The sequence below is a fragment of the Scyliorhinus canicula genome, chromosome 17 (assembly GCF_902713615.1).
Source record: "Scyliorhinus canicula chromosome 17, sScyCan1.1, whole genome shotgun sequence".
Lineage (NCBI taxonomy): Eukaryota > Metazoa > Chordata > Chondrichthyes > Carcharhiniformes > Scyliorhinidae > Scyliorhinus > Scyliorhinus canicula.
Genome location: NC_052162.1, coordinates 121,309,803 through 121,335,557, shown reverse-complemented (window position 1 = coordinate 121,335,557; position 25,755 = coordinate 121,309,803). Strand labels below are relative to the sequence as shown.

Below are 25,755 nucleotides of genomic sequence, written 5' to 3'. Positions count from 1 at the left end.
GTACCATCAAGCAACATTGCATAATATTCTGTATTAAACCCCATTCCCATTTGTTTCAGTCTGAAATGAACTTAGTTCAATTAACTTAAACTATGTGTTGATGGAGCAATATAGGAAATGATAGAGGCAGTGATTCAATAAAAGTCCTGCTGATATTGTCCGTTTAAACATTTCAAGTTCTTTTTTTAATAAATTTAGTTTCCAATTATTTTTTCCACCTCCCCAGTGCGCTGGCTTAATCCATCACAGCTGGAGGTCTGAGTCAGGAAGCCATCGGCGGCGAGACCTTCCCCCCTCCCCACGCCCGCTGTCCGATCTCCCGCCTCTCGCGTTCAGGGAGCGAGCAGCCAGCTTCCGTCCTCCTCCACCTCCCTCGGCACCACCAGCAGCAACTCACAGGGATCCTGGGCAATCTGGTCCTGCAGGAACTTCCTCAGTTCCTCCTCATTCCCGATTGGAACCGGGGCCTTTAGCTTGGAGTCCAGGTTGTAGTAGGCCCCGTTGATTTGCCTGACTGCCACCCAGTGCTTGCGCTGGATGGGGAGCGAGACAAAGCCCAGCGTCATGTTGGAGGGAATGTTGAGGATGAAGCCATGAACCCGGCTCAGCACCAAGCTGCTGAGCCACTTGCGTTTATCCCACCAAATCGCAGCCAGACCTTGAGTTAGCAAGGCGGCCATGAGGACGTTGACATCATAGTTCCCGGTTCCTAACAAGCTGCGATGTGGATTCACCAGACAGTTGGGAGCCAGCTGGTCGCTCAGCCCATCTAGCTGCTGCTGGGTGAAGAGCGGCTGCTGCAGGAGGTTGTTAAGGGCGTGGAGGGCGCAGAGTTCCAGGCGCTGCCGCTCGTGGTACAGCGGAGGGGAGGACTCCGACATCCCCACACCCAGGGGGGGCTCTGACATCCCCACACACCCGGAGAGAGCTCTTTCCACAGTCTCTGGGACACTCTCACTCGGGTGTGTGTGTCTCGGTGCTTTTCCAGTCACACTGATGGTTAAAATCTTTTGATGCCGACAGATTGGGCAAACATTTCTCCTTCTAGATTCAAAGGCCAATGATACTCAGATCCCAAGGTATCGAGTGACTCTGTAAGACCGAGACGTGACAATTGAGATTTTTGTCCGTAATTCCTCCTCTTGTAATATCTGTAAAAGGAGTTTACAAAAGTCAACACTCGGTACAGGATAGAAATTCAGAACAGAGAATTCCAGTTTCTATGGAACATTCTTTCCTCTCATTCCCCAATCCCTCGTCTCCAATACCTATTCCCCAAACCTAGTCCCCAGGGAGCGGACTCGGAGGGACGGAGTTTCGGAGCTGTGAGGACAGAAACCTTATCTCGGGGATTCACAGCCGAGTCTCCAGGGAGTGGACTCGGAGGGGCAGGATATCGGAGCAGTGACTGTAGGAAGGATGAGCTGGCTGACCACTGCACCCTGGTACAGGAGGCCATTCAAGCGGAGGGGAGGAAGTGGTAGTTGTCGGGGATTCTATAATTAGGGGAACTGATAACATCCTTTGGAAGCAGGACCGAGAGTCCCACAGGGTATGTTGCCTGCCCGGTGCCAGGGTGAGGGGCATCTCTAACCGGCTTGAAAGGATATTGGAGAGGGAGGGGGAGGATCCAGTTGCTGTGGTCCAGGTTGGGACAAACAACATCAGCAAGACTCGGAAAGAGGACCGGTTTGGGAATATCAGGAACTGGGACAAAATTAAAGAACAGGTTCCCAAGGGTTATAATCTCTGGATTATTCCCCGAGCCACATGCAAATTTGGCATAGGGATGAGAAAATTAGGGAAGTAAACACGTGGCTAAAGGAGTGGTGCAGGAAAGAGGGGTTCCATTTCATGGGGCACTGGCATCAGTATTGGGACAGGAGGGATCTGTACCGTTAGGACAATCTCCACCTGAACCGATCTGAGACCAGTGTCCACACGGAAAGGATAAATAGGGAGGTCGCAAGAACTTTAAACAAACAAATGGAGGGGGAGGGAAAGGCCCCAGGGGAATTCAACACAGTTCCAAAAACAAGCAGCAGGATGGTCTGGACTGGGTACCAAATATACCGGTTATAAAGTTTACAGGAGGGACAGAGAATATGGCAGAGGGGGTGGAGTAGCCTTACTGATTAGAAATACTATCACCTCAATGGTAAGGATTGGATTTGTTTATTGTCACGTGTACCGAGATACAGTGAAAAGTATTGTTCTGCGTACAGTTCAGGCAGATCATTGCATACATGAGAACAATACATACGGCAAACAGAAACACACAAGGCGCCTTCTCCTCCTCCAATATAGCCCCATAAACCGCCAATACTATCCTTTCTCCAGTCCCACCTGTCGTCAGCACCTCCTCCAGCAATGTGGAAGCCGGCTCAACTGGGAAGCTCTGAATCTCCTTTCTGGCAAAGTCTCGAACCTGCATACATCTAAATATTTCCCCCTGCTCCAGCCTATACTTCGCTCCCAGCTCCTTCAATCCTGCAAAAAGACTCCCAAGAAATAAACCTTTTCGTGTCCTAATTCCTTTCCAATTCCATCTCCAAAAATTTCCAATCCCACTTCCCTGGCTCAAATCTATGGTTATCCTCTCCTTTCTTAAGGAGAAAGTCGACATAGCTTTATTACAGGAAACTCATCTGGATGAGGAACACTTTAAATTGAGGGGGGATTGGGTGGGGCAGGTTTTTTTCGCCTCCTTTTCATCAAGTAGCAGGGGTGTGGCAATCCTTATTAATAAAAATATCCCTTTTCAGATTGAAACCTACACCAAGGACAAAGAAGGTGGATATGTGTTCATTCGAGGTTCGGTGCATGGAGATGTTGTTTCAATAATGAATGTTTATGGACCCCCGAATTACTCCCCGGAGTTCATTACTAAGGCTTTTGCGAATTTTGCAGAGTTAGTTTCAACAAACTCTTTTGTGGTTGGTGACTTCAACTGTCCCTTAAATCCGCTGGTAGATATGCTTCCGGTTACCAGGAACTCTCCCCCCCCCCCCCCCCCCCCCCCCCACCCCCCCCCTCCCACCACCTCATGCTGCAAGCTAGGCCGTTGGCGTTTACTTGCGAGGAGGTGGGTTATTTGGATGTTTGGAGAACTTTGCACCAGAGGTGCGGAGATTTTACCTTCTTTCGTGCCCTAATGAAATGAAATAAAAATGAAAATCGCTTATTGTCACAAGTAGGCTTCAAATGAAGTTACTGTGAAAAGCCCCTAGTCGCTACATTCTGGTGCCTGTTCAGGGAGGCTGTTATGGGAATCGGACCGTGCTGCTGGCCTGCTTTGGTCTGCTTTCAAAACCAGCGATTTAGCCCTGTGCTAAACAGCCCCTATGTCATAATCAATGTCCCTAATCAATGTCATAATAGAATCAACAACATTTTTATCTCAAGGTCGATCCGACACCTGGTGTCCTCTTGCACCGTAGTGAACATCGATTGTGGACCATCCCCCTGTTTCTCTGGAATTTCTACTCGAGCGTTCATCCCCAGGTTGAGAATGTGGAGGTTTGCTGTCACTCTGATCAACGATACTTCATTTATGAAGCATTTTAAGAATGAGTTTGAGTTCTTCCTTTGGGTTAACGCGACCCCTGGTATTTCCCCCTCCATTTTATGGGAGACATGTAAAGTTTATGCTCGGATGCTGAAGAACCAGCAACGTCTGGGGGTTTGTTTCAAGAAGGCTGGGCAGAATTATAAGGAGATCTCGAATAAGCTATTGCTGAAGGAGGTTAATGCAGCAAGAGTGGCTTTGGACTCCCTATTGATGCAGCAGGTCGAGAAAGGTTTGTGAGGCAGACTTTGTACGAGTTTGGGAATAAACCGAGCAAATACTTGACCTGTCTGACAAAGAAAATGTTCGACATTGGAACAATTCCCCCTGTACGGCATGGGGGAGGGTTGTGAAGACAGAGGAGGTAAACAGGGATTTGGGGAATTCTAAGCAGGATTATAAAGTCCCTGAAGTGTTGCTGGATATGGAGCATTTATTCTCTTCCCTGAAGCTTTCAGAGGCCTCAGAAAGCCAGTGTGAGCCTCTTAATGATCCACTTTCTAGGGAAGAGGTCTCAAAGGCCATGAAGGAACTGTAGCCGGATAAAGCACCGGGACCGGATGGCTGTGGGTGTGAGTTTTATCAGGGGCTTGAGGATTTGTTGTTGGACCCATTGATGGGTATGTATTGTCACTTTTTTGACTCAGGGATGCTGTCATCGACTCTTCGGGAGGCTACTATCTCTTTGATTCTGAAGGACCCAGAAGAGTGTGCCTCTTATTGGCCAATATCTCTTTTGAAGCTTGACTTCAAATTACGATCTAAAGTTTTGCCGAGAAGGCTGGAGGACATCCTTCTAACAATCGTGTGCGGTGGGGGGAAGACTTTCCAGTAACAATGTTGGAAGGTTGCTGAATGTGATTCAGGCTTTTCAGAAATACACAGTGGATGGGCTGGTGATCTCCTTCGATGCAGAGAAAGCTTTCGCTCGAGTCGAATTATCTGGTGCATACGGTTCGAGGCTTCGGATTGAGTGAGGATTATATCGAGTGGATTCAATTGTTAGATGAAGGGTAAAGTCGCCAAGGTCCCAGATGACCACAGGCTGCTTTCCCCTTTGAGGGGTATATCTGACTGGTGATGATTTAACCTGAGGATCAACAAACCTCGGGCAAGAGACAAGGTTGAGAAGGTGGTGCCTTCATGAATAACCTCAGCTGGGAATTGAAGCCTTGTTCTGCATCACAAACCAGCTGTCCAAACAACTGAGCGAAACTGGCCCCTGTTATATTACAGGCTGGGCAGGGCTCATGGATGGTATATAGTTGTCGTATTTGAGCTTCAGAGAGAGTCTCGGCAAATAAATGTGTCACGCTGAGGGAGCAAAGAATGTCAATGTCTTTAAGAGAGAGAGAGACCTGGACCAACCTTTCCAGAATGTGCACTTGCATTCACTTCCTTCCCCTCCAGTTGCTGCAAGTGACCAAATGAAGGTGAGAATGAGAAAAAAAGTGTTTTACTCACAGATGTTGGAGACAGGAGGAGAGTTCAGTCGATGTGAAGCTCAATCTCCATTCACACAAAGCACGCGCGTTGATTGGCTGGAGGTGCAGAGTCCTTCCAGTCCTATCTCTTCCCATTGGTCAACACCTCCGCTGGAAGGTCAGGGGGTGGACTTTCCCTCACACATACGCACTCTCTCCTCTCTCTTGGATATGCGCAGTCCCGGGCCGGGGGGAGGGGAAATCACCGAGAGGCTTCTCACTCTGGCCGGAGCTGTCTTCCGGTTGCCTGGAAACCTTGTCTGGAGGAGGGGGAACAATGAGTGGGTCGGAGCTGCTGTGTCCGCGCGCCGGAACCCGGCGACGTCACCGCAGATTCTGATGCGTGCGCAGGAAAGTTGTTGACCAATTGGAAGAGTTGGTGAACCGGAAGGACTCTCTTCCCCATCCAATCAGTTCCCCCGTTGTCTGAATGCGGAAGCTGGACAATGAGGAAACCTGGGACCTCACACAGACTGAAACCTCCTCCTGTCTCTAACATCTGTGAGTAAAACACTTTCTTTTCTCCCCCTTTCCATTTCTTTTCTCATTCTGACCGTCAATTGGTCACTTGCAGCAACTGAAGGGAAAGGAAGTGAATCCAGGGAGGGTGCAGACTCTGGAAAGCTTGGCCCAGGTCTCTCTCTCTTAAAGACATTGACATCCTTTGCTCCCTCAGCTTGACACATTTATTGGCCTGGCTAAAAGGATGGTCTCTTTCCTAATATTCACAATCAAAGGGCTGGTTTCCCCAGGAGAAGGAGAGATGAATATTACAACCAGACGAATAGCAAAATCAAATTAAAATGAATAACATAACATAATGACGTAGAATTCCTATAGTGTAGAAGGCCATTCGCCCCTCAAGTCTGCACTGAGACTCAGAAATAGCCCTTCACTGAGGCCCACTCCCCATCCTATCTTCGTAACCCGGTGTATTGATCATGGTCAACCCACCTAACCTAAACATCTTGGACACTAAGGGGCAATTTATTGTGACCAATCCACTTTAGCTGCACATCTTTGAGCAGTGGGAGGAAACCGGAGAACCCGGAAGAAACACACAAAGACACAAGGAGAATATGCAAACTCCACACGGACAGCAACCCAAGGCTGGAATTGAACCTGGGTCCCTCGCGCTGATTTGGCAGCATTAACCACTGTGCCCTACTCCCAGCCTAAATTAAATTGAATTCACTCATGGAAAGCTCAGGAGGAGCAAGTCAGTCAAATTGGAACCTAAGTATTTGTGAAGGAGTCCCATACTTTAAACAATGCATCAGACAGGGACGGCATGCTAGCACAGTGGTTAGCACAGTTGCTTCACAGCCCCAGGGTCCTCGGTTCGATTCCCACCTTGGGTCACTGTCTGTGTGGAGTCTGCATGTTCTCACTGCGTCTGCATGGGTTTCCTCCAGGTGCTCCAGTTTCCTCTCAGTCCAAAGATGTGCAGGTTAGATAGATTGGCCATGCTAAATTGCCCTCCGGTTACGTGGGGTTACTAGTTTACGGGGATAGGGTGGAGGTGTGGGCTTCAGTGGGGTGCTCTTTCCAGGAGCCGGTGCAGACTCGATGGGCCGAATGGTCTTCTGAATTCACCTGAGGAAGGAGCAGTGCTCCGAAAGCTAGTGTTTGAAACAAACATGTTGGACTTTAACCTGGTGTTGTAAGACTTCTTACGGTGTTATTTGCAACTGCCGTTCCGAGACTTTAAACATTTTAATCCGTCTCTCCAGCGCATGTCAATTACAAAGCATTGTCTCATGTTTAACAAAATAGATGTGTTACATTTAAAACCGCGACTTCGCATCATGCCCAAGACTGCCAAACATTTCAAAAAACACATGTTGCATTCTGCTCAAAGTCTAAAAAGAACGTTACGCTGTTTCTATCTTCGTCTATTTCAACTATTTGCATTTTTAAAAAACTTTCTCTCCCATGCGTGCTAGCTTTAAGCTGTTTAGCACCTTGCCCAAGGCTCAAGGCCCTCATCATTCAAGCTTGGCTCCTCCCAGTACTGACATCATCTCACCAAGCTGAAATCTAATTAACTCCACAGGGAATCCCCTTCATCCAAACAACATTACATTAGCCCACACTTTTTATGATGCTTTAATTACATATCTGGCTCCGAAACGTAATTGTCCTTCAAACAAAATTTAAATTTAGAGTACCCAATTCTTTTTTTTTTCAATTAAGAGGCAATTTAGCGTGGCCAATTCACCGACTCTGCACATCGATTTACATTGTGGAGGTGAGACCCACGCTGGCACAGGGAGAATGTGCAGACTCCACATGAACGGTGACGGCGCCGGGATCGAACTCAGGTCATCGGCACTGAGGGGTAGCAGTGCTACCGTGCTGCCCCTGGCAATGAATTTAAAGACATTGTGCTGAAGCTTTGGGATTCTCTACCCCAGAGGACTGTGGAGCCTCAGTCATCAAGTATTTTTAGACCGAGATTGATAGGTTTCTCTATATTGAAGATATCGAGGGATATGGGGGATAGTGTGGAAAAATGGTGCTGAGGTAGATTAGCAAATGATCTCATTGAATGGTCAAGTAGTCTTGATGGGCTGAATGGCCAACTGTAGCTCTGTTGTTATTTGTTACGGTCTCTGTGTCTAGGACAGGGAGCAGTGAGCATGGATCTGTCAATCAGCCTGAATCAGCACCTTCAGGAGAATTGGGAGGGTGAATATTAGATACAGCAGAGTGAGAATGGAGGGAGAGTGTGTGGGATGGAGATTTACAGATTTTGGGGAATGAGAGAGGAAAGAATGTTCCTGAGAAATTAAAATAATCTGTTCTAAATTTCTATCCTGTACTGACTGTGATGTCTTTTGTAAACTCCTTTTACAGGATGTGAAAGGATAGGATTTACAGACAGAAATCTCAAACATCACGTCTGGATCTGATAGAGTCACTTGGTTCATCGACCATTAAATCTATGAGAAATGTTTGCCCGACCTGTTGACTTCAACAAAGTTTAAACACCAATGTGACTGGAAAAGCACCGAGTCACACACACACCCGAGTGAGAGTGTTCCAGAGCACTGACTGTGTAAAGAGCTTTAAACAGTTACACAGCCTGAAAAAACATCGCACCATTCACAGCGGGGAGAGACCGTACACGTGTTCTGTGTGTGGACGAGGCTTCAACCGATTGTCCAACATGGAGAGACACGAGTTGACCTAAAACATGGAGAAACGATGGAAATGTGGGGACTGTGGGAAGGGATACAGAGTCCCATCTCTGCTGGAAGTTCACCGACGCAGTCACACTGGGGAGAGGCCGTTCACCTGCTCTCAGTGTGTGAAGGGATTCACTCAATTATCCCACCTGCAGAAACACCAGCGGCTTCACACTGGGGAGAGGCCATTCACCTGCTCTCAGTGTGGAAAGAGATTCACTGAGGTATTCAATCTGAGGAAACACCAGCGAGTTCACACTGGGGAGAAGCCATTCACCTGTTCTCAGTGTGGGAAGGGATTCACTGCGTTATTCAGCCTGAAGTCACACCAGCGAATTCACACTGGGGAGAAACCATTCACCTGCTCTCAGTGTGCGAAGGGATTCACTCACTTATCCAGCCTGCAGAAACACCGCCGCCTTCACACTGGGGAGAGGCCGTTCACCTGCTCTCAGTGTGAGAAGGGATTCACTCAGTTATGTAATCTGAGGAAACACCAGCGAGTTCACACTGGGGAAAGGCCATTCACCTGCTCCCAGTGTGGGAAGGGATTCACTCAGTCAAGCAGCCTGCAGAGACACCAGCGAGTTCACACTGGGGAGAGGCCGTTCACCTGCTCTCAGTGTGGGAAGGGATTCACTCAGTCAAGCAGCCTGCAGACACACCAGCGAGTTCACACTGGGGAGAAGCCATTTACCTGCTCTCAGTGTGGGAAGAAATTCAGTGATTCATCCAACCTGCAGAGACACCAACAAGTTCACAATTGATTACAGTGATGGATTCTGCTGTTATTGTTTCTGCTTCAATTACATCCAGGACTGCATTTCGTTCTCTCTTCTCTTTCTCTCTCAGGGATTCTGAGACAGGAAAAGTGATGCAACCGTGGCGAAGAAGAAAAGCTAAAGGTTCCATTAGATCAAAGGAAAAGGCTAATAAAGTGGCCCAAATGGCTGTAAGCCTGAGGATTGGGAACTTGTTTTAGAATTCAGCAAAGGAGCACCAAGAAACTGATCAAGAGAAAATAGAATATGAGAGCAAACTGGGGAGAAACATAAAAACCGGCTGGAAAAGCTCCTATAGGAATGTGAAAAGGGAAAGATTAGCAAAGACCAATGTGGGTCCATTCCAGGAGACAGGAGAGTTTATAATGGGGAATAAGGAAATGGCAGAGAAACTAAACAATGTGTGTCTGCCTTCACGGAGGAAGATACAGAAATTGTCCCAAAAACACAAGAGAACCAAGGGACCAGTGAGCACGAGGAACTGAAAGAGATTAGTATTAGTGAAAAAGTAGCACTGGAGAAATAGATGGGATTGAAAGTTAATAAATCCCCATAAGCTGATTCTCTACATCCCAGAGTGTTGAAAGAGGCGGCTGCAGAGATAGTGGATACATTGGCGATCATCTTTTTAAATTCTATAGATTCTGGAATGGTTCCTGCAGATTGGAAGGTGGTAAATGTAACCCCACTATTTAAGGAGAGAGAGAAAACGGGGAACCACAGACCCATTAGCCTGACATCAGTTGCAGGGAAAATGCTACAATCTATTATAAAGAATGTGATAACATATGAATTAGGAGCAGGAGTAGGCCACTCGGCCCCTCGAGCCTGCTCCACCATTCAATAAGTTACCGGCTGACCTGACTTGAACCTCACCTCCACACCCCTGCTGACCCCATGATAACCTTTCACCTTCTTACTTGGCAAGAATGTATCCAGCTCTGCCTGAAAAATATTCAAAGACTCTGCTTCCACTGCCCTTTGAGGAAGAGAGTTCCAAAGATCCTTGGAGAGAAAAAGTTCTCCTCTGCCTTAAATGGGCAAGTTTTAACTTTTAAAGTGACTCCAATTTCTAGATTCTCCCACAAGAGGAAACATCCTTTCCACATCCACCCTGTCAAGGCCCCTCAGGATCTTATATCAATTTTCAATCAAGTCACCTAAACTCCATCGGACACCAACCCAGCCTGTCCAATCATTCCTCATAAGACCAGCCTCCAATTCCAGGTAAACCTTCCAGTAAACCTTCTCTGAACTGCTTCCAACACATTGACATCATTCCTTAAATGAGAGCAATACTGGACACAGTGCACCAGATGTGGTCTCACCAATGTCCTGTATAACTGAAGCATAACCTCCCTACATTTGTATTCAATTCCCCCACAATAAACAATAACATTCTATTAGCTTTCCTAATTACTTGCTGTACCTGTAAACTCACCTTTTGTGATTCATGCTCTTGGACACCCAGATCCCTCTGAATCTCAGAGCTCTGCAATCTCTCACCATTTAGATAATAAGCTTTTTCATTCTTTTTTGCCAAACTGGGTAATGTCACATTTTCCCACATAATATTCGATCGGGCAGATCTTTTCCCACTCACTTAACCTATCTATATCCTTTTGTAACCTCATTATGTCCTCTTCACAATTTACTTTCCTACATATCTTTGTATCATTGGAACATAGGAGCAGGAGGTGGCCATTCAGCCCGTCGAGCCTGCTCCACCATTCAATACAATCATGGCTGATCATCCACTTCAATGCCATTTCCCCCACACTATCCCCATATCCCTTTGTGTTATTGGTATTTAGAAATCTGTCAGTTTCTGCTTTAAACACACTCAATGACTGAGCTCCCACAGCCCTCTGGGGTAGAGAATTCCAAAGATTCACAACCCTCTGAGTAAAGAAATGTCTCCTCCGAGACCCGTCTGAAATGGCTTCCCCCTTATTTTGAAATTGTGTCCCCTGGTTCCAGACTCTCCAACAGGGGAAACATCTCACCTGCGCCCACCCTGTCTATTCCTTTCAGTATCTTACGTTTCGGTGATATAAAAGGACAAAGACAAGTACAGCACAGGAACAGGCCCTTCGAGCCTGTGCCGATCACCTCTCATTCTTCAAAACTCTAGTGAATACAGGCCCAGTTTCCCCAATCTCTATTCATAGGACAGTCCTGCCATCCTCTGTGGTCTGTGGTTCCCTGTTTTCTTTCTCCCTCCTTAAATAATGGGCTAACATTTACCACCTTCCAATCTAGAGAATTTTGAAAGATGATCACCAATGTATCCACTATCTCTCCAGCCGCCTCTTTCAACACTCTGGGATGTCGAGCATCAGCTTTTGGGCATTTTGGGTTAATTTTTTTATTGCCATGTGTACCGAGGTACAGTGAAAAGTATTGTTCTACATACAGTTCAGACAGATCATTCCATACATGAAAAAAATTTTATTAATTTTTAACCACATTAATTTCTCCAGTACTAGTTTTTCACGATTACCAATCTCTTTCAGTTCCTCATTCTCACCAGTCCCTTGGTGTTCTCATATTTGGGGGAAATTTCTGTATCTTCTTCCGTGAAAACAGACACATTGTTTAGTTTCTCTGTCATTTCCTTATTCCCCATTATAAACTCTCCTGTCTCTGCCTGGAATGGACCCACATTGGTCTTTGCTAATCTTTTCCTTTACACATTCCTATAGAAGCTTTTCCTGTCGTTTTATGTTTCTCGCCTGTTTGCTCACATTATTCTATTTTCTCTTTCTTTATCAGTCTCTTGGTTTGGTTTTCAGCAAAGGAGGACCAAGTTCCTAATTCTCAGGTTTACTATGATTTTGGCCACTTTATGAACCTCTTCCTTTGATCTAATGCAATCTTTAACTTTGCTTGTCAGCCACGGTTGCAAAACTTCTGTTGGATTTTTGTTTATTAAGGGAGTCTATATTTTATGTAAATATGTAACAATTCCACAAATATTTGTGATTTCCTGTCTATCGTCATAGCTTTTATTGTAATTTCCCAATCTAGCACAGACAACTATGAATACAGGCCCAGTTTCCCCAATGTCTCACCATAGGATAGTCCTCTGGTAAAATGTGCAGTGGCCTGTATTTTAGGCTCGATAAAATCAGAGACTTTAAATGAAAAATTGGCCATTTTAAATGGAGCCACAGCAGCTCCAGCAACCAGTCTGAATACACTGAACTCCGACAAGCTGCCAGCACATGTCTGGAGCTGCTCTGCTCTATCAATCACCAATCAAGAGATAATTGGCTCTATTCATCGATCGATTGTTTTGAATAGACAAAGTTACATAACAAACAATGCACCGGGAAATGGACTCCGGTGGACAGATTCCCGGTGTCCTGCTGAGTGGCCATTAGTAACCCCATTGGGTGGTGCCACACTCACCCTGTGACCTCATCGGCTGGGGTCAAAGAACATTCTGGAAGGACACAGAAAGGATATAATGATCGAACCCTCGGACCGCCCAGCAGTGAAGACTCCACGCAGAGGTAATCGAGACGACTGACCAGAGACGGAAAGAAGCAGCGGCGAGACCCATCTTCTCGGAAGAGGACCCCGAGGAGATTGAGATACAGAATCGAACCTGCAGCTCGAATGAGTCCATCGGCTCGGGTACTATTGAGAATCTTGGGCCTGTAATTAGTGGGATAATTTAAGGGTAACTGTTTTACTGCTTGTGGAATAAAGTTATGTGATTTATACACTCCATTGTCCTTTGTTTACCTGGTCAGTAAAGATACCTGGGTAAAACATTTGATTAATAAACTGGTCAAAGTGTCTGAGGTTTTATGGACACAACACCTCCCATCCCCAGAACAAGTCTGGTGAACCTTCATTGCCCTCCCTCTGTGGCAATAATACCTTTCCTAAGGTAAGGGCAGTAAAACTGCACACAGTACTCCAGCTGTGGTCTAACCAAGGTTCTATACTATTGAAGCAAGTCTTCACTACTCCTGTACTCAAATCCGCTTGTGATAAAGGCCAACATCCCATCAGCCTTCCTAATAACTTGCTCCACCTGTATGTTAGCCTTCAGTGACTTATTGACAGGACACCCAGGTCCCTTTGTACATCTACACTTTCTAATCTCTGACCATTTCAGAAATACTCTGCTCATCGGTTCCTTCTGCCAAAGTGATAATCTTACATTTTTCCACATTATATTCCATCTGCCATGTCCTTGCCCACTCACTGAGTCTGTCCAAATCCTCCTGTAGCCGTTTTACATCTTCCTCACAACACACATTCCCACCTAATTTTGTGTCATCCGTGAACTTGGTAATATTACGTTTAGTCCCCACATCCAAATCATTGTATAAACTGTGAATAGCTGGGACCCAAGTACTGATCCTTGTGGTACCCACTAGTCCCAACCTGCCAAGGTGAGAATGACCCATTTATTCCTCCTCTCTGTTTTCTGCCTGTTAGCCAATCCTCAGTCCGTGCCAGTATATTACCTCCTCTCCCATGTGTTTTCATTTTGCTGACTAACCTCCTGATTATCATAAACCTTCTGAAAATCCAAGTGTGCCACATCCACAGACTCCCCTTTATCAATTCTGTTAATAATATGCTCAAAAACTCCAAAAGGTTCATCAAACATGATTACCTATTCCTAAATCCATGTTAAGAAGTCTTACAACACCAGGTTAAAATCCAACAGGTTTGTTTTGAATCCTAGCTTTCTGACTGCAGTTCCTTCCTCAGGTGAGGAAGAAGCTCCTTCACCTGAGGAAGGAGCTGTGCTCCGAAAGCTAGTGATTCGAAACAAACCTGTTGGACTTTAACCTGGTGTTGTAAGACTTCTTACTGTGCCCACCCCAGTTCAACGCCGGCATCTCCATATTGTAAATCCATGTTAATTATTATTATCGAGGTGTCCATTTATCACATCCTTTATAATAGATTCTGGCATTTTCCCAATACTGATGTCAGGCTAACAGGTTTGTAGTTCACTGTTTTCTCTCTCCCTCCCTGAACAGTGGGGTGACATTTGCTGCCTTTCAATCTGCAGGAACCATTCCAGAATCTATAGAATTGTGGAAGATGATCACCGATGTATCCGTAATCTCTATAGCAAACTCTTTCAACATTCTGGGATGGCGAATATCAGGTCTCGCGGACTTATCAATATTCCTGGCGGGCTGGAAGCATTTTAAATCACCAGACAGAGAGGTAATAGAGAGAGTCCAGACTTGCTGTGTGCTGCCTTCTAGGTCTAAATAGAAGTGAATTAAAATGGAGATTGCTTCTTCTCCTAGCATTCCCTTCAGAAGTTTCTGAAGGGTTCCACCAATCAGAATGAAGTAAATCTCGGAATTTTAGAAGAACTGATTGACTGCTGGCCAAGTCCATCAAAATGACATCACTGACCCTACCATACAGCACAGACGTGAATCCCTTTGGTCAGTTCAACTAACAGCTTGCAGCTGGGGGTTTCCGAAGTGTGTAGTTCAAACTCAGAATCTGCAATGGTGCAGCAGCCAGCAAGACAGTAATAGGAAGGGACACATGGATCAGACAAGGATTTAAAAAATATTCCTTACACATGGACCAATTACAAAACCTGTCATTGAACCATCTGTACCCGCCCAAGCCACATCAAACTCTCAAACAATTGACTTCCCCACGCTCCGTCCCCGGTACAGGGAGTCAGCATTCCCATGCCAAGCAGTGAAAACATGGTGGCCTTGACACCCAGGTGTTGTCTAGGATTCCAGGCACTCTTGTTTTCTCTGTCCTCTGGGAGCTGTTTATCTCCCTGTTCCCACACAGCAAGTCGTCTGTTCTCAGCTCTGCTCGATTTCTGCTGGAGTTTGGTCCCTTTTACACCCTTACGGATCAATAAAACATTTGGTCAGGGAAGACCCAAACCACAATTTCCCATCCTGTCATCTGTCAATCATCCTTACCCAGAGCGTAATCACAACAGGAATAAAAACAGAAGTGTAACAATCAAATTCAAAATAAATCCACAGGCAGTCATAGAATTTAACTTAATGTTTACTAATTAGCAAGAAAACCAGAAGCAGGGAGTCCCCCAGGAATCTTACAGTCCACAGCAAGAGGGTGGGGGAGGAGTCTTTCTGACCCCCTCACTCAATGTCACTTTTTTATTTTCCCATTTCTGTTCTGGCTCCGCCTGGGATAACATCTCCATCTTTTCTTCTCCTGATGGAACACCGTGAGTTCTAGGTTACTGGTACATTAGGAAAGATGCTTCAAGGAACAGATCAAGCATGGATGTAAAAGATTCTCCAGCTCTCTCTTTGTGGACAGTTCTTACTCAGTATTATTTATCCCAAGCCCTTCATTGTCCCATTATCACTTTAATTTCACTCCCACTTTGCCCATGTCCATAAGACCATAAGACAAAGGAGTGGAAGTAAGGCCATTCGGCCCATCGAGTCCACTCCGCCATTCAATCATGGCTGATGGGCATTTCAACTCCACCTACCAGCATTCTCCCCGTAGCCCTTAATTCCTCGCGACATCAAGAATTTATCTATCTCTGCCTTGAAGCCATTTAGCGTCCCGGCCTCCACTGCACTCCGCGGCAATGAATTCCACAGGCCCACCACACTCTGGCTGAAGAAATGTCTCCGCATTTCTGTTCTGAATTTACCCCCTCTAATTCTAAGGCTGTGCCCACGGGTCCTCGTCTCCTCGCCTAACGGAAACAGTTTCTTTGCGTCCACCCTTTCTAAGCCATGTATTATCTTGTAAGTTTCTATTAGATCTCCCCTTAACCTTCTAAACTCCAATGAATACAATCCCAGGATCCTCAGCCGATCATCATATGTTAGACCCGCCATTCCAGGGATCTTCCGTGTGAATCTCCGCTGGACACGCTCCAGTGCCAGTATGTCCTTCCTGAGATGTGGGGCCCAAAACTGGACACAGTACTCCAAATGGGGCCTAACCAGAGCCTTATAAAGGCTCAGTAGCACATCGCTGCTTTTATATTCCAACCCTCTTGAGATAAATGACAACATTGCATTCGCTTTCTTAATCACAGATTCAACCTGCATGTTTACCTTTAGGGAATCCTCGACTAGCACTCCCAGATCCCTTTGTACTTTGGCATTATGAATTTTCTCACCGTTTAGAAAGTAGTCTATGCTTGGATTCTTTTTTCCAAAGTGCAAGACCTCACATTTTCTCACGTTGAATTGCATCAGCCATTTCCTGCACCACTCTCCCAAACTGTCTAGATCCTTCTGCAGCCTCCACACTTCCTCAGCACTACCTGCCTGACCACCGAACTTTGTATCATCGGCAAACTTCACTAGAATGCCCCCAGTCCCTTCATCCAGATCATTAATATATATGGTGAACAGCTGCGGCTCCAACACTGAACCCTGTGGGACACCGCTGGTCACCGGCTGCCATTCCGAAAAAGAACCTTTTATCCCAACTCTCTGCCTTCTGTCAGACAGCCAATCCTCAACCCATGCCAGTAGCTCACCTCGAACACCATGGGCCCTCACCTTACTCAGCAGCCTCCTGTGTGGCACCTTATCAAAGGCTTTTGGAAATCCAGATAGACCACATCCACTGGGTTTCCCTGGTCTAACCTACTTGTCACCTCCTCAAAGAATTCTAACAGGTTCGTCAGGCACGACCTCCCCTTACTAAATCCATGTTGACTTGTTCTAATCCGACCCTGCTCTTCCAAGAATTTAGAAATCTCATCCTTAACGATCGATTCTAGAATTTTACCAACAACCGAGGTTAGGCTAATTGGCCTATAATTTTCCATCTTTTGCCTTGATCCTTTCTTGAACAAGGGGGTTACAACAGCGATCTTCCAATCGTTCGGGACTTTCCCTGACTCCAGTGATTTTTGAAAGATCTCAACCAACGCTTCCGCTATTTCTTCAGCCACCTCCCTCAGAACTCTAGGGTGTAGCCCATTGGGGCCAGGAGATTTGTCAATTTTAAGACCTTTTAGCTTTTTTAGCACCATCTCTTTTGTAATGGCAACCATACTCAACTCAGCCCCCTGACCCTCTATAATTTTTGGGATATTACTCATGTCTTCCACTGTGAAGACAGACGCAAAGTACTTATTAAGTTCTCCAGCCATTTCCTCGTCTCCCATCACTAGCCTTCCGGAATCAGTTTGAATTGGCCCAATGTCTACTTTTGGCCTGTCGTTTGTTTCTTATGTATTGAAAGAAACTTTTACTATCATTTCTTATATTACTGGCTAGCCTGCCTTCATATTTGATCCTCTCCTTCCTTATTTGTCTCTTTGTTAACCTCTGTTTGTTTTTGTAGCCTTCCCAATCTTCTGATTTCCCAGTGCTTTTGGCCACTTTATAGGATCTCTCTTTTTCTTTGATACATTTCCTGACCTCCTTTGTCAGTCATGGCTGTCTAATCCCTCCCCGGATAATCTTTCTTTTCTTGGGGATGAACCTCTGTACAGTGTCCTCAATTATGCATACAAACTCCTGCCATTTTTGCTCTGCTGTCTTCCCCACTAGGGTCTGGTTCCAGTCGATTTTCGCCAGTTCCTCTCTCATGCCCTCGTAATTACCTTTATTTAACTGTAACACCATTACATCCGATTTTGCCTTCTCTCTTTCAAACTGCAGACTGAACTCAACCATATTATGATCACTGCTTCCTAAATGTTCCCTTACTTTAAGATCTTTTATAAAGTCTGGTTCATTACATAGCACTAGGTCCAGAATAGCCTGCTCCCTTGTGGGCTCCATGACAAGCTGTTCCAAAAAGCCATCTTGTAAGCATTCCATGAATTCCTTTTCTTTGGATCCACTGGCTACGTTATTTACCCAATCCACCTGCATATTGAAGTCCCCCATGATCACCGTGACCTTGCCTTTCTGACATGCCTTTTCTATTTCCCGGTACATGTTGCGCCCCTGGTCCTGACCACTGTTAGGAGGTCTGTACATAACTCCCATTATGGTTTTTTTGCCTTTGTGGTTCCTCAATTCTACCCACACAGACTCCACATCATCCGACCCTATGTCGTTTAGTGCCATGGATTTAATTTTGTTCTTAACTAACAAGGCAACCCCACCCCCTCGGCCCACCTCCCTGTCTTTTCGATAGGTTGTATATCCTTGGATGTTTAACTGCCAGTCCTGAACCCCCTGCAGCCATGTCTCTGTGATGCCTACCACATCATAATCATTCACGATGATCTGTGCCATTAGTTCGTCTACTTTGTTACAAATGCTACGAGCATTCAGGTAAAGTGCCTTAATGCTAACTTTCTTATCATTACAGATATTGGAAGTCCTAAGATGTCCAAAGTTATCCTTCCTTTTTGTTGAATTCCTAGTCTGCCTCAAGCTTAAATCCACCTGCCTACATGTTATCCTCCTGAGTATCTTGCCATTTAACTCCATGCTCCCTGTCGCTTTCACTCTCCCTTCCCCCCCAACTTAGAAGTTTAAAGTCCTACTGACCACCCTATTTATCCTCTTTGCTAGAACACTGGTTCCAGATCGGTTCAGGTGGAGACCGTCCCAACGGTCCAGATCCCCCCGGTTCCAAAACTGATGCCAATGTCCCATGAAGTGGAATCCCTCTTTCCCACACCAATCCCTTAGCAACGTGTTTACTTCCCTAATTTTCTTGTCCCTATGCCAATTGGCACGTGGCTCGGGCAGTAATCCGGAGATTATGACCCTTGAGGACCTGTATTTCAATTTTATTCCTAGTGCTTGATAGTCCCCGAACAGGTCCTCCACCCTAGCTTTACCTATGTTGTTAGTCCCAACGTGGACCACAACAACTGGATCCTCCCCCTCCCGCTCCAATATCCTTTCAAGCCGGTCAGAGATGTCCTGCACCCTGGCACCGGGCAGGCAACACACCATGCGAGACTCCCGATCCGGCTTGCATAGGATACTATCTGTCCCCCTAATTATAGAATCCCCTATAACAACTACTTGTCTTTTTACTCCCCCCTCTTGAATGGCCTTCTGCACCATGGTACCGTGGTCAGCTGGCTCATCCTGTCCAGAGCCCTTTTCCTCATCCATACAGGGAGCAAGAGTCTTATACCTGTTGGACAAGGTTAAGGGCTGAGGCTCCTGCACTCCTGAACTCAGGTTCCCCCTGCCTGCCTCACTAACAGTCACACTCTGAAGTACCTGATCAGTTACTGAATGTGAATTACTTAATCTCCCAGGTGTGACTGCCTCCTGAAACAAAGTGTCCAGGTAACTCTCCCCCTCCTGGATGTGCCGCAGTGTTTGAAGCTCAGATTCCAGATCATCAACTCTGAGCCGGAGTTCTTCCAGCAACCAACACTTGCTGCAGATGTGGTCATTGCCATTCACAAGGGGAACAGCCAGCTCCCACATCATACAGCTACAGCACATCACCTGCCCAGCCATCTCCGATTAGTTAATTAATTTATTACTTTGTATAAATTTCAGTTTAAAAAAAAAACAAACTTGGATACCTCTGCTATAGTCTTTTTCAACGTAGTTCTGGTTAACAAATAAGAAAAAGAAAAACAATAATGTAATAAGGCACTCACCTGCTCACCCCAATGTCCAGTGTTTAATTCTATCCGGATTGTTTTAAAGTCAGTTTCTCTCTGGAGTGTGTGTCAATGTCTTGATGATGTCACAATGGTGTCTCAATCCCCTGGCCACATTAACCATTTCATCTCCTGCTGTGTCTCCAGTAGCTGTGTGTGTTTGGGACCCGGTCTTCAGTCCATTTCACCATGAATTTAGGCTTGTTATTTTTCACATGTAACAAATCACAACTGCACACCCACTCCGGGATCCCAAAATCATGTCACATATACTTAACTCTCAGATGCTCTGATGAAAATATCAAAGTGAGTGTCTGTCTTTCTGATCTGCCCTGTTATGGTGCTGATATTTCATGTTGTGGCCAGGCTTTCAAATGTGGGTTTCTTAAAAACAAAGTTCATTGGCCAGGGTGTAAATATATCTGGGTGGCACAGTGGTTAGCACTGCTACCTTATGGTGCCGAAGACCCGGGTTCGATCCCGGCCCCAGGTCACTGTCTGTGAGGAGTTTGCACATCCCACCGTGTCTGCGTGGGTCTCACCCGACAACCCAAAAGATGTGCAGGGTAGGTAGATTGGCCACGCTAAATTGCCCCTTAATTGGAAAAAAATAATTGGGTCCTCTAATCTTTTTTGAAAAGCATGTTAATATTTCCAAGAGAAAGTGATCAATTTATTCATCCCAACTACACATTCCAGACTTTCACTAGAGCGTAGGTGGATACCAGATTGATATATTCCATTCAACCACACCCAAGGTAAACATTCCAATCATTTACTGTCCAGGACAATATTCCCAGTATCTTTCAAACAGAAATTAAACATTCCCGTCCGATCCCAGGTATTAACATATTCTGTTTGTTTGTTCAGGTCAGGCTGGGATTGTTCACCTTGGAGCAAAGGAGGTCGAGGGGAGATTTGAGAGAGGTGGACAAGATTATGACAGGTTTATTTGATTTGATTTATTATTGTCACATGTATTAGTATACAGTGAAAAGTATTGTTTCTTGCATGCTTTACAGACAACACATACCGTACATAGGAAAGGAAGCCGAGACTGCAGAATATAATATTACAGTTATAGCTAGGGTGTAGAGAAAAGATCAACTTAATACGAGGTAGGTCCAAAGTCTGATCGCAGGAGGGAAGAAGCTGTCTTGAGTCGGTTGGTACGTGACCTCAAACTTTTTTCCTGACGGAAGAAGGTGGAAGAAAGTATGTCCAAGATGCGTGGGGTCCTTAATTATGCTGGCTGCCTTTCCGAGACAGCAGGAATTGTAGACAGAGTCAATGGATGAGAGGCTGGTTTGCGTGATGGATTTGGCTACATTCACGACCTTTTGTAATTTCTTGCAGTCTTAGGCCGAGCAGGATCCATACCACGCTGTGATACAACCATAAAGAATGCTTTCTATGGTGCATCTGTAAATGTTGGTGAGAGTCGTAGCTGACATGACAAATTTCCTTAGTCTTCTGAGAAAGTAGAGTCGTTGGTGGTCTTTCTTAACTATAGTGTCGGCATGGGGGGGACCAGGGCAGGTTGTTGGTGATATGGACACCTAAAAACTTGAAGTTCCCGACCCTTTCTACTTCGTTCCTATTGATGTAGACAGGGGCATGTTCTCCACTACGCTTCCTGAAGTCGATGACAATCTCCTTCATTTTGTTGACATTGAGGGAGAGATTATGGTCGTCACACCAGTTCACCAGATTCTCTGTCTCATTCCTGTACTCTGTCTCGTCATTGTTTGAGATCCGACCCACTACGTTGGTGTCATCAGCAAATTTGAAAATCGAGTTGGAGGGGCGGGGGGGTGGGGAAATATTTTGATGCGGCGAATGGTAATGAACTAGAACTCGCCACCTGTGAGGGGGAGGTGTTGTGTGGAAATGAAGACAATGGAGAATTTCAAACAGAAATTGGATTGGTATTTGAGGGAACTAAATTGCAGGGCTGCAGGGATAGAATGGGGCACTGGGAACATATCAGCTATGACAGAGTCAATGGATGGGAGGCAGGTTCATGTGATGGACTGGGCTGTGTTCACGACTCTCTGTAGTTTCTTACGGTCTTGGGCTGAGCAGTTGCCATACCAAGCTGTGCTGCAGGCAGGGGTGTGTAAGATATTTTACTTCCTGAAGTAAATGACCAGCTCCTTAGTTTTGCTGACATTGAGGGATAGATCATTGTCATTACACCACGCCACTAGGTTCTCTATCTCCCTCCTGTACTCTGACACATCGTTGTTTGAGATCTGACCCGCTGCAGTCGTGTCATCGGCAAACATGGAGTGGGAGCCAAATTTTGCCACACAGTCGTGTGTGTACAGGGAATACTGTAGGGAGCGAAGTACACAGCCGTGTGGGGCCCCTGTATTGAGGACTAACGCAAAGGAGGAGGCATTGTTGTTTATCCTTACTGATTGTGGTTTATGTATCTGGAAGTTGAATATCCAGTTGCAGGGGGAGGAGCCAAGTCCTAGGTTTTGATATGAGCTTGGCTGGGATTATGGAGTTGAAGGCAGAGCTGTCGTTAATGAATAGGAGTCTGACATAGGAGTCCTTGTTGTCGAGATGCTCCAGGAATGAGTGTAGGGCCAGGGAGATGGCGGTGGCGTCTGTGGTGGACAGGTAGGGCCATGGTGTCTGCGGGGGACAGGTAGGGCCATGGCGTCTGCGGTGGACCGCTTGCGGCGGTATGCAAATTGCAGTGGATCAAGGCACTCTGGGAGTCTGGAGTTGACGTGTCTCATGGCCAACCTCTCGAAGCTCATGATAATGATCGATGCCAAGGCCACCGAATGGTAGTCGTTGAGGCACGTTGCCTGGTTCTCCTTTGGCACCGGTATGGATGGTGCTCGTCTTGAAGCAGGTGGGAATCTCGGAACGGAGTAGGGAGAAGTTGAGGATGTCCGGAAACATGTCCGCCAGTTGGTCCGCACAGTATCTGGGTGCAGGACGAGGGATCCCGTCAGGACCTGCCGCTTACCGGGGGTTCACTTTCAAGAAGGCCGATCTGACTTTGGAGGCTGTGACGGTTGGTATGTCACAGGTTTGTGTGTCCAAGGTTGCTGGGGCAGTTGTCAAAGGTTTGTTGGTTTCCTGTTGAAGTGAACAGAGAATGCATTGAATTTGTCGGGGAGGGGTGCCCTGTTGCCAAAGATTCTTTTCGGCTTTGCAGCTCATTATGTTGTTGAATCCTTGCCTCAACCGAGGAGAGTCCATGTCATTAGTCTGTGACTCTAGCTTAGTCTGGTATTGTTTTTTGACGTCCCTAGTGGCTTTGTGGAGGTCGTACCTAGATTTCTTGTCTAGGTCAGGGTCACCTGTCTTGAATGCCTCAGACCTGGCCTTCAGTACGGAGTGAATCACCCGATTAAACCATGGATTCTGGTTGGGTAACATAGATATTACTTTCTTTGACACACAATCTTCTACACACTTGCTGATGAAGTCTGTGATGGTGCTGGCAAACTCGTTTCGGTTGGCTGCTGGGTTCTTGAATATGGACCAGTCCACTGACTCCAAGCAGTCACGTAGGAGCTCTTCTGTTGCCTCGGACCAGCATTTGCACGACATTCTTAACCAGATTCTCCCGTTACGTTTCTGCTTGTATGCCAGGAGAAGGAGATCCATCTTGTGGTCCGATTTTCCGAAGTGCGGTTGGGGGATGGATTGAGAGGCGCATCTGCTGTTTGTGTAGCAGTGGTCAAGGTTGTTGGGGCCCCTGTTGGGACAGGAGATGTGTTGGTGGAATTTTGGCTGTACACTCGAGGTTGGCCTGGTTAAAGTCCCCGGCCACGGTGAACAAGGCCTCCGGGTATTCTGCTTCATTGTTAGGTATGACCTCGCTCGTGTTTGATCAGGTTGGATGAGGTTCTAAAGCTCTTTGTGCAGTGAGAGCAGCTGAACGGTCTCTCCTCAGAGTGAACGCGCCGATGGGACATCAGTAGCTGAGAGCTTTTGAAACCCCTCCTGCAGTCAGAGCATTTAAAGGCCCTGCTCTTGGTGTGAGTGACATTGTGTTTCAGCAGGCTGGATGATTGAGTGAATCCCTTATCACACACGGAGCAGATGAATGGCCTCTCCCCGGTGTGAAGTCGCTGGTGTGTCTGCAAGCTGGATAACTGCGTGAATCCTTTATCACACACAGAGCAGATGAATGGCTTCTCCCCAGTGTGAACGCTCTGGTGTCTCTTCAGGTAGGATAACCGAGCGAATCCCTTATCACACACGAAGCAGATGAATGGCCTCTCCCCAGTGTGAACTTGCTGGTGTGACTGCAGGTTGGATAACTGAGTGAATCCCTTATCACACACAGAGCAGATGAATGGCCTCTCCCCAGTGTGAAGTCGCTGGTGCCTATGAAGGTAGGATAACTGAGTGAATCCTTTATTACACACAGAGCAGATGAATGGCCTCTCCCCTGTGTGAAGTCGCTGGTGTCTCTGCAGGTTGGATAACTGAGTGAATTCCTTATCACACACAGAGCAGATGAATGGCCTCGCCCTGGTGGGAGAGCTCTGGTGTCTCTTCAAGTTGGATAACTGAGCAAATCCCTTATCACACACAGAGCAGATGAATGGCCTCTCCCCGGTGTGATATCGCTGGTGTGTCCGCAGGTGGGATAACCGAGTGAATCCCTTATCACACACAGTGCAGATGAATGGCCTCTCCCCAGTGTGAACTCGCTGGTGGTTCTGCAGGTTGGTTAAATGAGTGAATCCCTTCCCACAGTCTGAGCAGGTGAACGGCCTCTCCCCAGTGTGAACTCGTTCATGTCTCCGCAGGTTGCCAATGACAGCGAATCCCTTTTCACACTGAGAGCAGGTGAAAGGCCTCTCTCCAGTGTGACTGCGTTGATGACTTTCCAGCTGGCATGGGGCTGTGAATCCCTTCCCACAGTCCTCACATTTCCATGGTTTCTCCATGGTCCGGGTGATCTTGCGTCTCACCGCGTTGTATGATCAGTTGAAGCCTCGTCCACACACAGAACACCTATACAGTCTCTCCCTGCTGTGAATGGTGTAGTATTTTTTCAGGCTGTGTAACTGGTTAAAGCTCTTTCCACAGTCAGTGCTCTGTAACAGTCTCACTCGGGTGTGTGTGTCTCAGTGCTTTTCCAGACACACTGATGTTTAAAATCTCTTGAAGCAGACAGAATAGACAAACAGCTCTCCTTCTAGATTCAAATGCCGATGATATTCGACTCCCAAGATTTGAGTGACTCAGTCAGTTCTTGATGTGATATTTAGTTTGAGATATTGGCCTCAAACTCTTCTTGTTCTTACTTCCTGCAAAAATATTTTACAAACATTATCACTGTCAGTACAGGACAGAAATTCAGAACCGACAATTCTAGTTTCTATCGAACATTGTTAGCTCTCTCTCTTTCCCTCAAATGCTCTAAATCTCCATCCCACACACTCTCCCTCCATTCTCACTCTGCTGTATCTAATATTCACCCTCCCAATTCTCCTGAAGGCACTGAATCAGGCTGATTGACAGATCCATGCTCACTGCTTCTTGTCCTGGACACAGAGACTGCCAGACAGATATATGTCTCTGTTACTGGACAATAAATGTGCATAATATACAGAATGTATTCACTTCCTTTCCCTCCCAATTCTTAGTAAGGTGTTGATTGATGCTGATCAACAAATCTAAACTCACTACAACTTGTACAAGAGCTGAGACTCTCCATCTAAGTATATTTACTGATTAGAGATGGGGTGATTCTATATAATGTAGGTACAGTACTATATTACAAAACTAGAAATAATAATGGATGTATTTTATTACAGAACCATCAATAATATATATAATACATTCCATATATCTCTGTCCAATATAAAAAAAATTTAAAATCATTAACAGGTTGTGAGAGTCGCTGGTTCAGCCAGCATTTATTGTCCATCCATAGTTGCACTTCAGAAGGCAGTGATGAGTTACCTTTTTGAACCGCTGCAGTTCTCGAGTTGTAGGTACATCCCCTGTGCTGTCAGGGAAGGAGTTCCAGGATGTCGCCCCAGCAACAATGAAGGAAGGGCGATATATTTCCAAGTCCGTCTGGTGAGTGATGTGTAGCTGAACCTCCAGGTAGTAGGATTCCCAGGTATCTGCTGCTCTTGTCCTTCTCAATAGTAGTGGTCATGGGTTTGGAAGGTGC

General features: G+C 46.1%; 3 protein-coding genes across 5 annotated transcripts in view; 1 reads left to right on the top strand and 2 right to left on the bottom strand.

The window, feature by feature from the left end:
- Positions 1-25,755, top strand: part of LOC119951768 (zinc finger protein 721-like) — a 290,874-nt gene that overhangs the window by 98,776 nt on the left and 166,343 nt on the right. Inside the window, exons 4-5 of the mRNA XM_038775108.1 lie at positions 8,130-8,238; positions 8,329-8,998. Of these exons, the coding sequence (XP_038631036.1) occupies positions 8,130-8,238; positions 8,329-8,998 (779 nt within the window). The remainder of the gene's footprint in view (positions 1-8,129; positions 8,239-8,328; positions 8,999-25,755) is intronic.
- The window catches only part of LOC119951844 (josephin-2-like), a 27,016-nt gene continuing 1,448 nt past the window's right edge, over positions 188-25,755 (bottom strand). Inside the window, exons 1-2 of one of the 3 annotated variants that reach the window (XM_038775222.1) lie at positions 5,033-5,530; positions 188-1,151 (exon numbers count right to left, since the gene is read on the bottom strand). In XM_038775222.1, the coding sequence (XP_038631150.1) occupies positions 333-908 (576 nt within the window). In that variant the 5' untranslated portion in view covers positions 909-1,151; positions 5,033-5,530 and the 3' untranslated portion in view covers positions 188-332. Of the gene's footprint in view, positions 1,152-4,936; positions 5,531-25,755 lie in introns of those variants that run through there. The other 2 variants (XM_038775223.1, XM_038775224.1) reach the window with 2 other exon arrangements.
- LOC119951776 (zinc finger protein 91-like) overlaps positions 21,334-25,755 on the bottom strand; it is a 21,897-nt gene continuing 17,475 nt past the window's right edge. Inside the window, exons 3-4 of the mRNA XM_038775124.1 lie at positions 24,174-24,515; positions 21,334-23,921 (exon numbers count right to left, since the gene is read on the bottom strand). Of these exons, the coding sequence (XP_038631052.1) occupies positions 23,423-23,921; positions 24,174-24,515 (841 nt within the window). The 3' untranslated portion in view covers positions 21,334-23,422. The remainder of the gene's footprint in view (positions 23,922-24,173; positions 24,516-25,755) is intronic.